The sequence below is a fragment of the Danio rerio genome, chromosome 11 (genome assembly GCF_049306965.1).
Source record: "Danio rerio strain Tuebingen ecotype United States chromosome 11, GRCz12tu, whole genome shotgun sequence".
In the NCBI taxonomy this organism is placed as follows: Eukaryota; Metazoa; Chordata; class Actinopteri; order Cypriniformes; family Danionidae; genus Danio; species Danio rerio.
Genome location: NC_133186.1, coordinates 32,312,194 through 32,325,971, shown reverse-complemented (window position 1 = coordinate 32,325,971; position 13,778 = coordinate 32,312,194). Strand labels below are relative to the sequence as shown.

Sequence of the window (13,778 nt, the reverse complement as noted above, 5' to 3'; positions counted from 1 at the left end):
TAAAAAAAAAAAAAAAAAAAACCTTAAACATGGCGATTTTGTAATAAAAGACAGTTTATCGGAAGCCGTCAAGCTGGCTGGATAAAAATTAAAAGTCTGTGTGCGTATTCCCCTATGATTTCATGACAAATTCTTTACCTGTAATTGAGATTTACACAAACGCACACCATGAACAAACCATATACCTGGGATTTCTGATAATATAACAAAGAGTTTGCATTTTTCTTAAATACTGAATCAGTGTATGTAAATAATACACAAGTCATCCAGTTATTTTTCAATGCAGTCACATTTATTGGCTTTCTCTATGCACAGTTACTAAGCAGTCACTTGAGCTGGCAAGAAATGGTTCAAATTTACAATGGAGTTCCCACAATGTTTACTAAAAAATAAATAAAAGGACCGAGAGAGTCGCACAGCTCAAAAATATACAAAGGCTTGGAATTAATGTAAACTTTTAAAACATTTTACAAAATGAAACAATTGTATCTTTTCTCTTTTTTCATTTTTAAAAAGATCATATGTACATGTTTATACAAAAATACAAAATGAGATGCATCTTGTCTCTAGACATTTTCACTTTAACCCTCATTTTTATCTGCCCATCAATTAGCTTATCACAATTTGTAATTACTTCGCATCCGTACATGTTTGAAACCCTTTGGCAAAACAGACTGTGCTTCTCCGTTAATGCAGAGTAATTCAGTAAAATGTGTCTAGAAACGTGTAAAATGGAGAAATATTCCAAGATGGATTTTGATATTTGAAGTACAACTATTCTGTGTAGTGTCTTTTTGTTTCAGTTTGTCCTTTCTTTATTGATATGAACATTATTAATGTATAGTGTACCTGTTTAAAACAGTCCAAAGCTGCGTTGAGGTAAAATAACTATACAGACAACCCACTTTTTTGATTTCCCTTAATTCTTTTCTTGAAGATTCTGCAAATAAGGCCAAAACCGACTGGTAAGCTTCACTACATGGAACTAGGTTGGTACTGCAAATGTGGCTACTTTTGTGTGTTATGAAAATAAAGCAAAAGACATATTCATTGCTACATATCTGGATTTTCGAGTTGTCACGAGTGTTGTTTTCATGACTGCTTTTGCACCATAACCACAGAGTGAAAAATATGAGAAGAAAACCGATGATTTCAAATGACTTTTTTTTTCTTTCTCCAAGATGGCAACAATGACAGATTATGGCCTGGGTATAAGAATTCAAAGCACCAAAATGTTTAACTACAGTTGTATAACATATAGTATAGCTTATTTGTTCAGAATGCAAGTTTACAGCTAATTAGAAATGTTTACAAGTTCGGTATCTTCATCATCGGCTGATACACCCCTGATATGAAATATGTTTTCTTATTTTATTTAAATAAAGCTTTATCGTTATTCTTTCCCAAATTTATTAACAAAATAAGTCTCTGGATAAAATATCCCATAATTAAAAATATTTTTTTTCTATTAAACGTTGCAATCTAAAAGAAGATTTCATAGATTTAATTCTAGCATATGGACACGAGGGAAAAAGTAGTCTGTACTTCCAAAAGTCTGTAATTATAAAGCAAAGCTAATTGCGACAACCTTCACACAGGGTTGTATTAAAGGAGAAATAAGACGTGGCACATTGCAGCTCCTATTTTATGAGAAAATATCTGTTAGTTCTGTTAGTGTCTCAGAATATTCTGGAAGGTTTCTCTACTGGTATAAAACAATAAAAAGAATCAACTTCTCAAACCTCTTAGACGTGACAGTACATGACAAACCAACAACAGTCCAGAAAAAAATATCATAAGTCAATCATCCATGTATATACAGATGAGCAATGAACTTTAAACTGCAGGCCCTTCGCAGTCATCTCATCCATATCCCAGAGATTCAGATATAAACCAGTACTCGCTTTACATTAATCTCTAAATATAATTCTATCATCACTTTTTCCGCACTCCGTTCTCTCAAAACTCAACTATACACAAATAGTGCTTCATTCGATTAGATTGTCCATTTCCTCCACTTAAGGGAAAAAAAGCTCAAACTGTGTATACAGTGATGTAAAACTGCAAACCTTATACATTTTACACATTTACTGAACATAGCACATACTCAACAAATTCAAGTGAAGGTGGAAACACGTTTTAGGTGGAGATCATGTGACGTGTTCTAGTGTTTTATTGCATGCTACACAGAGGATGAAGAAACTAAATGACGACCACAGTGAAAAAGCGTTCATCAGAGACGGATGACTCAAAAAATAAAATAAAATCAATCTTTTCACAGCTTGTCACCTTCCCTTCAGTGGCACAGTGTAGGCTTGACAAATCTAGCTAATTCCTATGAGTTTTGAACTCGGAGAAAACCTCCAACTCTGAAGTGGTTCACTTTAAAAGTGAATCTGTGAACGGTAGAAGGGAACAGTATGTTTGATTTTAAAGGTATTCACAGAATACATGGAGACTGAGGTGAATTTTCTCCAAAGTCCTCGTTTCTTCTGCGGTCATAAAAATCTTCCATGTTGGTTGGCTAAGTAATTATACATGATGACACCTGAAAACATGTGACAAAATTACACAACCCAATTTGGGTCTTTGAAGAAAAGGTCGTACGTGGGTAAAAGGGTTGTTGGAGTGCTGTTTGTCAAAGATTCAAACAGCAAGAAGAGTCTCTCACACACCACAGAGGCTCCATTACTCTAAACTAAAACTGGATTATTTCTGTTTGCTTTCCTTGTTTTTTTTAACAGTACATCCAGGTTGTATATTTCAAGGTAACCAATTTAAGTGCAAAGGAATCAATGGTTTTGCAAACCAGTCCATTATGTTCATAACATATCTGGCTTTCTTTGTCTCAGAAGTCCTTCCCCTTGCACATCCTGCTAAGAAAGGCCATGGTGCGATTGTCCTCGGAAAAGTTTAACATCGACATGGTTATGAAAATTTGTGATGTATGATGGAAAAGAACTGATTTCTTTTATATTAAAAAACATTTCAACACCTTTTCAAAGAATGACAAGTAAATAATTTTCTGAGAATAAAAGTGTGGGACTATGATAAAAATAAAAACATTCCTTGATGATCAATACATCATTCAGTAATTTAAGCCCAAATTTTCAGTTGACCCACAGAGTATAAAAGGAGCTTAAGGAAATCAATGGCATGGGAGAAAAGGTAGATCATAACATGTGTACAGCACTCTCATACAGTTTTCAGTGTTTTCATATTATAAAAAGATTTATCATTTTGCTAAGTGGTTAAAAAATGATTATACCACTAGGAGGAGCGGTCATCGTGTGGACTTCCATCCGAGTTCTCAGTCTCTCCTTCTGATATGGCCTGCATTGGGGCAGTGTACAGCCGACTCCGCGTGCTATAGCGACTGCTGTTCGCTGCAGGTGGAATTCTAGAACGTCCTTGTCTGGAGGCAGCTGACATGGTGAGTGTTTTTGGGGAGAATCCCTCACTGTTGGCCTTAGGGAATGGACTTGGAAGTGGATCTCCACTGCTGGTGGAATCCAGTTGGGGTAAGGGGATCTCCTCTGGTTGCCTCATGGCCTCTAACAGCAGCTCTGCTTGAGTCTTGGGTGTGATGGGGCTCTTAAGGATCTCTGTAGCAGACATGCGATAACTTGAGTCTGTGCGACTACCCTTCTTAAGCAGAAGGAGTTTGAACTCCTCACTGGATGTACTAGACTTTTTGGCACTCCTGTAGATGGGTCCTGAGGCTCGCTGGGAGTTGTTTGAAGGAACTGGGGGAGCAGGGATGACCGGGCATACAGTAGGATTGCTTACAGGGGTGGTCACAGGTGGTACAACAGGCCGACCTTTTCCACTGACTTCCCCTGAATCTTTGCGTCCCAGCACTTTCCTTTTAGATCTGCAATCACAGAGTTGAAAGTGTTTGTGTCATGTTTAAGTGCAGGAATCAGTTTCCATTATTTTATGCAGGTACATCACCAAAATATAGGACATGGAGAATACACACCAGATGCTGCATTGTCATCTGAAACAATTAGGCTTACCTGTGTATCATAGCAAAAAGATCTTCAGTTGTGCGGAGTTTATTGGGAGATGGGAAAACATCATCATCAAGTCTGGAGTCATCGGTCAAAGGAGAGGATGAATTATCACTGGGAGTAGAGTCTGTCAACATGCAAAGCATTCATATAAAATTAGAGTTAATGTACCCTGACTTATCTTGATTTCTGTTACATCATTAGAGTGGCTTGTTAATCAGTTATTGGGCTGTAAGAGTTTAAATGCTGCTATCAAGAACTCTAAATTTCCCCCAGCACCACCTGTAAAGAGGTGATACCAGTTATTTCATGCATGTTAGACATTGGTTGTTTTGGAAGTAGCAAGTCACAGTACTCGCTCCGCAACAGCACTGCTCAACAGAAGTATTAGCAGCTTAACATACCTATTCCACCAATACCAAATTCCTCAAATATGCCATATTCCCTACTATAAAAGTTATCTCAGAAATTTTCCATGACAGAAATATAGCTAGGGTGATAAATCAGTCACATCTTATAAGCTGACATTTTAACAGGACAATTACCTTTACTGAAATAGTCCTCTGTATCTGGGGTTGACTCTTCTTCCCTTATGTCCTGTGAGGCACTTCTGGTTGCGACACCTGATGTCTCATAATCCTCCTCTCTGCCTTGTACATCGCTGATTGTGTAAGAATGCGATGCCTCTTGAGTTGAAACAGGCACTTTGTCAGGACTGTTGCACAGTACAAAATTGCTCCTCTGTATCTCACTATAAGCAGGGGGTGGCATTGTGCTGGCCAAACACATGGACTGTGTTGAAGGGTCTGGCCGCGATAGTTGATTCAAATCTTGTTTTAGTCTCTCTGGTGACAATGTCTTTTGCACATCTAGGCACCTTCTGCTGTCTTGTTCTTGCTGAAAACACTGAGATGACCTTTTTAAAGAGACTTCTTTTTCACAATTAGGGTCCACAGGAGTTCTGAAAGCAGTCATTGCCCAGTAAGTACCAGGACCAAACCTCTCCTGTCTCACTCTCACTTCTTCTTGTGGAAAAACAATGTTTTCCACCAGTGGAATCTGTGAATCACAAACCTGTGCAGCAGGGGGTTTGTAGGCTGGTGGCTTCCTGTTGTGCCTGTTGCTAGATGATGGGGCATCAGTTATTATTGTGGGACACTTAGGACGAGTTATGAGATTTGAACTGTCTTGATCAAGCCCTTGGTTGCCATCAGATGGTCTACATATAGATCGCAGTTGCACTGATCTAAGAACCGTTGGAGTAATAGCCAAATGGGCTGAGATGGGTGCTGTATTTGTTGCACTCTCTTTAGTAGAAGCTGTAGCTGCAGTGCAGGCCTCGGCAGCAGCGGCTGCAGTTGCTGCACTGCGAGCTTCTGCAGCAGCAGCTGCTGCACTGCGAGCTTCTGCTGCAGCAGCTGCTGCACTGCGAGCTTCTGCTGCAGCAGCTGCTGCTATGGCAGCTTTCTGCTTATTCTGGTGGAGGATGTGCATTTGATTTCTGTGAGGAAAGTGCTTACTGTGAAGAGCACTTAGGTCAAGGTGACTTGGGGGTATGGCATAGAAGTCAGTTTCTCTCCTACAGGAAATGCCTGGGTCTCTGACTGAAAGCTGTTGCTGCTGTAAGGAACAAAGTGAGGACTTCCTTTCAGGGACTTTGGGCTTCCTCTTCCCACTGGTTGGAGACAGGGGCCCTGGGAAGAAAGCAGAGGGGAAGGAAGATGTAGGTGTTTCAGACTGACTGGAATATCCACTGGAAGGGGACGCCAAGCCTGCCAGCTTTTCGGGAGAAGCAAGCTTAAATTCACTTTCAGGTGGAGGAAGAGTTGGGGAAGAAGGTCTGGACCTGGGTTGACAGGTGTGCGTTTCTGATCTTTCTGGTGACTTGATGCATTCAATAACAGTTGTACCTGTAGCAGAGCTAGAGTTAGAGAGGGACCGATAAGGATCATTTGATTTCAAGTCATTGTGAAGCCAGAGGTCTGCATAGTCTGCTTGCACAGCACCTTCATCTTTGAAGGAATGTGTGTCTGAGGAACTGAATGGGGAGGAGCAGTCAAGCATGTCCCTAACATTTTCCACTCCCCATGCACCAAGTGATTCAAGACCTGCAGTCTCAAGGTGCCCTGCAGAATCAGCCAAGTCCAGCTGCAGTTTCATCTCCCTGGAAGACAAGGGCAGTGGCAACTCACAAGTAATCTTTGGTTCGTTCTGCTCTGGAACGTTCACATCACTGCTTGTTTCCTTTAATGAAGAGCTACGTTTTGGTGGGGGTGGCTTGGCCTTTGGTTTTCTTAAGGAGAGACAGGGTCTGCCCAGTGTCCTGGTGGCTCTGTACTCTGGCTGAGGGTATTCAGTCATGCCAGGTGCTATATTACCACTTGGGCCACAGTCGGGGTCAATGGCTGCATAGTTGTAGTAGCTTCTGCTACCCTTAAGACCAGAGTCAAAGTGCATGGAGGAATAGAATCCTTCAGTGTCGACAATGTAGTGCATCTCAGATTTTCTAGCGGATGCTTGGTCACTGAAGCTCTCGTAAGTTTCCCCACTAGAATAACTAGGGCAGCTGACACCACTCTCATCCTCTCTGGAACGCTTTGGGCTGAAGTCTTGGGTGCAGGACTGATCCTGCTGGTCCTGGGCACAGTTCCACTCCCCATCACTAGCAGTGCTGACCCCTGCATCATCCATCTGATCAGTAGCTGATGAGGTAAATGAATTGGATCGTTGCCCCTGTCCCTGTGGCTTGTCTATGTGATAGGGATCAATTATGAAACCAGTGTTGTCATCTATGACATGGGACCCAGTATTCAGGGAAAGTTCTGAATCACAGTGTGAGGATCCCGTCAAGGGAGGGGAGGCAGCAGGTGGAAGAGTCTCGGATGTCTGCGATGGGCAAGTGGAGCTGCTTCCACTCCAGTTGCCACTTGAGGACTGGTGATCCTCTTTATGGTCAATCTGGCTGCCAAGCACTCCTGTAGTGGATGCAGAGTGTATGGGGCTGCTGAAAGTATCTGAACTAGAGGAAATCTCACAGCTCCCCATGTCTACTTTCCGTGGGAGTCTGGATCTGCCTCTCTCAATCCATGTGTGGTCAGGGCTCTCTGAATGCTGCATACGCTTAAGACTTCCAAACTGTAGCTCTGGCATGGCTTGGTCGTCAGTACTCTCTTCCTCATCCTTTGGAATTCTCTGTCCGGGACCTGGCAGGAAGTCTTCGGCTTCATATGGAGAGAGCTCCTCATCTTCCTCTTCATCATCTTCATCATCATCTTCATCATCATCATCATCACTGTCATCTTGGTCCTCATCCAGAAGCCGACCACCCTCACGTGGAAGGCTCCTAGAACGGACACGAGTGGCTGATGCTGCAGCATAAACCGTATCAGAACGATCCGGGAGGGAGGTAATGTTTCCAGTGGAGTGAGAGAGAGACGCTGGAATTCCCTGACCTCTTTGGGCACGGATGCGTCTTCGGGATGGAGCAGTAATCAAGAAGTCATCTGTCTGACAGCCCGAATCCTTAGTATGCAATACTCTGCCACTCAAGGAGAGCTCCTCATGCCACTCGTGGGACTTGTGTGGATTGGCGTGGATTATCACTGTTCTTTCTCTAGCAACAGGGGATTCGTCAGAATCTACAGAAAAATTAGAAAATCAAAAATTAAACTAGAAGTAAACTCAGATTTGGTGAAATGTGATGTGCATATGTAATAATGCAAAAAATAAACAAATACCCATGTCTTGTTGAACTCGTTTGGGGATCCCAGTGATCGTTTTTCGCCTCCTGAGTTTCCGCCGTCTCTGTAGAACCGATTGCGAGTGAACAAGAGAGCAGCGAGCACTGGCTTCTCTGTCAAATCCAACACCTATGAGAATAAATAACATAGACCTATAGAATTAACTAAGAATGTGCCATGGATTCCGTCAGCTGGAAATGGAATTAATAGTATAATCTGAAGTATGAAATTATTTTGTCTTTCATATTTGAAATTTTTAGTCTGTACTGAATCTGAAGTAGTTGCTTTACCCGAAACATTTATTGGAATGATACAGGATGAAATCACTTGAGAGTCATTCTTTATTCTTTCTTCTGGAGTGGGAAGAGGCAGGGCTTTAGACCAGTTAGTCTGTTTGTCCAGGGTGGTAGGTGCATTGGGAACAGGACATTTAGGCCTATGGCTCATCACTTGTAGTTCTCCATCCGTTTCTGTGTTGGTTCCAGCCTAATATTGAACCATATTTGAATGGTTAGCTGTATTAGGATCCAACTGATGATTTGATATACAAACAGAGACGGTAAACACACAGTTGAATGAAAGAATACAGGATCACAGATTTTATACAGTGGCCCCAAAATTGTTTTAGACACATTTTGAGTCACACTTACTGTATAAATTTCCATGAACTTCAAACATACAATAAATACACATTAAAGTAAGCCAAACAGAAACAATGGTAGACTCTTTATCATCCAGTGAAGACATTTATTCATTTTAATATGACTTTAAGCTCTTATACACTGGAGCTCTTTGTCCTTTTTCATTAAGAGGTAAGAAAAAATATGCTGTTTGTGTGATGTTTAGATGAATATGTAAATATGTTTCTTTCAATAACAAAATAAAAGCTGCACTAATCTACAATTACAGCAGTAAAAAAGCAGTTAAAAACTGAATAATATTAGTGATGGGAATGTTTGGATGACCTTTACAATTTGTTTCTTAAATCAAATTACGCCATGTTTATTTGCAAAGCACTTCATACAGTACACTGCTTTAAAACAATTTTTTGTTTTAAACTGGCATCAGTGTTGCTTCCGATTAGACTTACACTTCAATTTTTATTATCAAGCTCTTCTGTGTCTTAAGTTTTTAATTACAGACATCTGACCTTAACTGACTACAGGGAGGATATATCCACCTCAAAGAAGGAGGAACCTCATACTATGCCTGATACTGTATGAAATCACAATGGAACATTATGCTTTTAAAGGTGTTACTTAGAGCTGGAGTGAACTTTACCAGAAGTCTTTTTTTATTTTAACTTTGAGCAAGTTGTTTCAAATTCTAAATGAAATTCGTTTGGGCCTGATTTACTTTTTTTAATTCACAAAGTATATCAGGGCGTTTAAGTGTCCAAATACATTTTGGGGCCGACTGTATGAAGAAAACATCTGCATACATACATGTATTGCCAAATTTCCACTTTTCTGTGTTGATAAGAAATGCAGCTTTGATTATGAGGCAGAGAGCAAAACAGAGGAACAGAGAAAAAATGAAAGATTCAAACACAGGAAAACAGAGAGCAAGACTTTTTTCTATGGCTCAATGTCAAGAGCTATTTCTTTAAAACAGTAAAAAAAAATACATGCAAATGTATAAAACAATGTATTTCATTAGGGCCAGGTTCACAAATACTTTAGAAACTTTGCAGATGATTTTTTTTTAGATATGGAGGAAGTCTTGATCCAAACTAATGCTAATGTTAGAAAAGGAGAAACAGAAATGGTTAGGAGTTGGAGTTAACAAACAGCCTTTACAGTTACAAAATACCTTTCTAATCCAGGGAATGAAGTAACAACACTGAACAGGGGAGGGGGAGCGGGAGCGCTGATACTAAAATTAAAAGATGGAAAACACAACTAAACAAAAGGCAAAATAAAACATCTCATACATGCTTTCAATAAAGTAAAAATAAAGGTCTGATGTGATGTTGCATGCTGTCAGGGAACAGGGACAACATTTAACACAAAACAGGCTTTTTATTGGAAACTTGTTTTGATATCTACAAGTTGAAATAAAAAATGGTGATCTAATGGAAAGGACGTTGCTTAATATGAATGTTATAGAAGGTTTTCTTTCAATCTGGCATCCTTTAAAAGTGGTAAAGCCTGTTCTTTAGGGGGGGAAAGTAAGTCAGTAGTCCTGTTTTGACATCACAACAGTGATTTAATTTACCTTTCTGAGGACAGGTTTGAATTCAGAATCCTTGGCTGGTCTCTCCTGCAGAAACAAAACCGATCAAATACCCAGAATAATTGCCATTTAACTTAAATGCTGCTGCCCATTTCATTCATATGCTTATGAAAGTATGTCTTATAAAGTGAAGTTTATCTATAAACTAATTTCAAGAGGATCACATGCTTATGATTGCTTGCGGCTGGTCCCGCATTATTCAATTTATGATTCACCAATCAGAAGATTCCTAGGCCACTATAAACACCCTAAGTTCCATATAACAGCCATCTTCATTTTGAAGAATCGCCCTTCCACCCCTAATCCTCCTCCTTTTCAAGATGGGTGGCACGGTGGCCCAGTGGTTAGCACTGTTGCCTCACAGCAAGAACGTCACTAGTTCACTAGGTTCTAGTCCTTAACAAGCCAGCCAACGTTTCTGTGCGGAGTTTACACGTGGGTTTCCCCCGGGTTCCCCAGTTTCCTCCCACCATCCAAAAATATACAACTTTAGGTAATTGACTAATCCAAATTGTCACCATAGACATGCTTATAGTAAGTAGCTATCTCTTAAGAGCAATCACTATCTGTTTATTAGCTACAAGGGAGTTCTCGAGATCTGCCTGAGCTCAAACTCCCCTCTTGCCTTGCAAACGGGAGCGAGCCCTGGGCTCGAGGATCTTATGAGCTCAGGGCTCTCTCCCAGGACAGCATGCCAAACAAGCTTTATAATCAATCAGCAGCTAAGTGTGAGCTCTTGAAAATATGTAAAGCATATGATACATAGCCTCCTTATTCACCCAGTATACTGTAAGATTTGTTTTTAATTTTAACACCTAATAACCAACTTTTTCTTAATTTTCTTGGTCAGCTTTTAAATAAACGCAAAATGAAAATATCAAAAAGACATGCAACTCAACTCTTATGATTTGTGTCTTTATCTGGTCTCTGTATCTGAAATATGTTTGCAAGTTCATTATTATGGAGTAAATGATGACGTTTCAAAAAACAGATACTTGCTTTTTTTGAAAAAGAATTTCCAGCATACTGAGTGTAAAAGAAGCAGTTTTCACAATGGACTGACAATTTAGTGTAAAAAAAATAGCAGCAGACTGAAGATCTGCTAATAACTATTATAGAAATATTTGATTTTTATTTAATCTTCATATTTTTCAAGCAATGAATGCAGGGAATGATGAAAATAAACAATGTGGACAAACTGGACGCTGAATTTTATATACATGTAAAAACTTGGCATCCAATATTTAGTTTAATATAATTTTTCATAATTATACTTGATGTTATATTCATAAGAAAAAATGAATATAAGAAAAAAACACTTTCTTAGGACTTTTTCTTTTTACTTTGTATGCATATAAGCCTATTACAGGAGACCCCTAAACACAACAGAATAAGGAACGTCTATTACAGCATAACACAGGCACTTAAAAAAAACACCATATGAAACATCAACATATTTTATAATGGGATGGTATCACAGATGGCATCCACAAGACAGCAAAAAGAAACAATTTACCTTCCTCTGGATAGTTTGCACATCACTCTCTCTAACGCTCCTCTCCTGGTGTGCATGGCAGGACAGAGAGTGTGCAAGCTTAGGCCAAAGTCTTATAAGCATTGATAGTTACATTTAGAGCTACGGCACTTCTAAATCAACATAAATTCTGGGATAAACAGTGGAGGGTCAAACCAATTTTTAAATAGTAACATGACAAGTACAGTTTCCAGGTTATAGCTTCGACTCGTTTGAATTGAGAAACTAAATTTGAATAGGCATTTATGACCACTGTTTAGCCATATAACAAAGTTAAGAGTTAGTTCACCCAAAAATTTAAATTCTGTTATTTACTGCTTTTCCTTATGTCAGTTCAATCTCCTGAGACCATTCGTCTTTGTAACAAATTAAAATATTTTAGATGAAATCTGAGAGCTCTCTCATCCTCTATAGACAGCAGAACTCTTGAGATATTTACAGTCCAGAAAAGGAACCAAAATCCAAACATTTCATGTGACTTCAGTGGTTCAACTGGAATCATACGAAGCTCCAAACACTTTTGTGTGGCAAAACAAAACTCTGACTTTGTTTGCCTATATTTACTCTCCCACAGAGTGCACGTTTACAATGAGGAAAATGAGATATTTCCAATAAATTCAGCAGCACACACACGCATTGCATTGGCATAGTAAACACACACTGACCTGACATGGGAGAGTAAATATACACAAACAAAGTCATATTTACAGTTTTGTCTTGCCACACATAAGTATTCTCAGAGCTTCATTTGATTACAGTTGAACCACTGAAACAACTTTGACAATGTTTTGGTTCCTTTTCTAGACTTGGAATGCCTCATAACCCTTTCTGTCTAGGATGAGGGAGTTCTTGGATATGATCTAAAGTATCTTAATGACAATAAACAAAGGTATAAGAGGATTGGAATGAGATGAGGATGAGTGATTAATAACAACATATTTTATTTTGGGGCGCACTAACCCTTAAAGTCAATATTTGACAAAATCGTGATGCTCACTACAGTCTCTGGACTTGCTGCATCCCAGAAACCAATATTTTATTGATTTATTAAAGAAATTTTTTTAAAGTGAACCACCATCTGGCCATCTAAGATTAGGCATGGATATGAACATTATGATCACACTAAAAATACACTAAAATGCTGCATTCCACAAAAACCATTTGTGTTGTATCTCATTTAATTTAAGTGGATTGAACATTAATATTTAAGTTGTCACCCCCAAAAAACTCAAGAGTTGTGTTGTTTCAGCTCATTTAAAAAAATAGTTTAAACAAACAGCAGACATCATTGTTTGAGTGTAGTATTAAAGCTGTAAGTGAGTCTGATTTAGACACGTGATGTCAGACTCAACAAGCATATGACCTTTGGAGCTGCTCTACATGTTCTTGTGTGTCTTACCATGCGTGAATGTCGACCTCTCTGCTCTCGCCGTCTGAGTTTGTGAGTTGAAGGGAAGGTTGGCATTGGCGGTGCCACAGATATTGATATAGTGACCCGACTGCGCTCTCTGCTGGTTGAACGCTGACGCTGCTGCTGGTCTGTGAAGCAAACACACACATACACACTTAGAGCCACAGACCAACCCTAAATTAACATTTGCTTATCCTCAGGAGCTTTATTTTGAAGAGTGTTGGAAACAGTAACCATAGACTTCAACAGAATTTTTACTTTACTATTGATATGGACGTCAATGGCTGCCTGCTTTTTAAATATAAAAAATCATTTGAGTCTAATAGAAAAGCACCTGAGGATAAGCAAATTGTAGTAGTCTTAATTGTGGTAGGATTTATAGTTAGTTTACAAGCTACAAACTAACTCAATAGTTCATGTACAGAGTCCTGTGATGGATATGCTGACAACTTACAACCAATGTTCTGGTGACGTTTTATGTTTAATTCAATGGAAGTCAGATTGATTCAAAAGTAGAGTATAAATTATGCTATGATGAACTTTGAGGCAATGCCAAGTCAGAATTTATCATTCTAACACAAGGTGGCAGTATGAACCAACACATTCTCCTAACATCTGCTCTGAAGGCGTTTTAAGGTGGAGTTTTTGATTCTTCAAAGCCTTCACCAGTCCAGCATACACAGACAGATGATCTAATATTTAGCACAGATAAATTAAATCTAATAAACAATATATGCAATGCAAGTAAAGATTGCTGTTGACAAGTATATATATATATTTTAAATATTTAATTCTGGCAATAAAAAATAGGTTTAGCATTTAACAGAATAAAAAAATATGTTGTT

The 13,778-nt window shown here is 39.1% G+C and overlaps 1 protein-coding gene across 24 annotated transcripts in view; it reads right to left on the bottom strand.

Moving 5' to 3' along the window:
- Positions 1 to 273: 273 nt before the first annotated feature.
- Positions 274 to 13,778, bottom strand: part of nhsb (Nance-Horan syndrome b (congenital cataracts and dental anomalies)) — a 90,224-nt gene continuing 76,719 nt past the window's right edge. For 6 of the 24 annotated variants that reach the window (XM_073916871.1, XM_021479857.3, XM_009306119.5 and 3 more), the window contains 9 exons: positions 12,922 to 13,061; positions 11,505 to 11,549; positions 9,971 to 10,015; positions 9,566 to 9,628; positions 8,044 to 8,239; positions 7,751 to 7,882; positions 4,559 to 7,651; positions 4,020 to 4,140; positions 274 to 3,874 (listed from right to left, as the gene is read on the bottom strand). In XM_073916871.1, the coding sequence (XP_073772972.1) occupies positions 3,271 to 3,874; positions 4,020 to 4,140; positions 4,559 to 7,651; positions 7,751 to 7,882; positions 8,044 to 8,239; positions 9,566 to 9,628; positions 9,971 to 10,015; positions 11,505 to 11,549; positions 12,922 to 12,987 (4,365 nt within the window). In that variant the 5' untranslated portion in view covers positions 12,988 to 13,061 and the 3' untranslated portion in view covers positions 274 to 3,270. Of the gene's footprint in view, positions 3,875 to 4,019; positions 4,141 to 4,558; positions 7,652 to 7,750; positions 7,883 to 8,043; positions 8,240 to 9,198; positions 9,244 to 9,565; positions 9,629 to 9,970; positions 10,016 to 11,504; positions 11,550 to 12,921; positions 13,062 to 13,778 lie in introns of all 24 variants that reach the window. The other 18 variants (XM_009306118.5, XM_073916858.1, XM_073916865.1 and 15 more) reach the window with 5 other exon arrangements.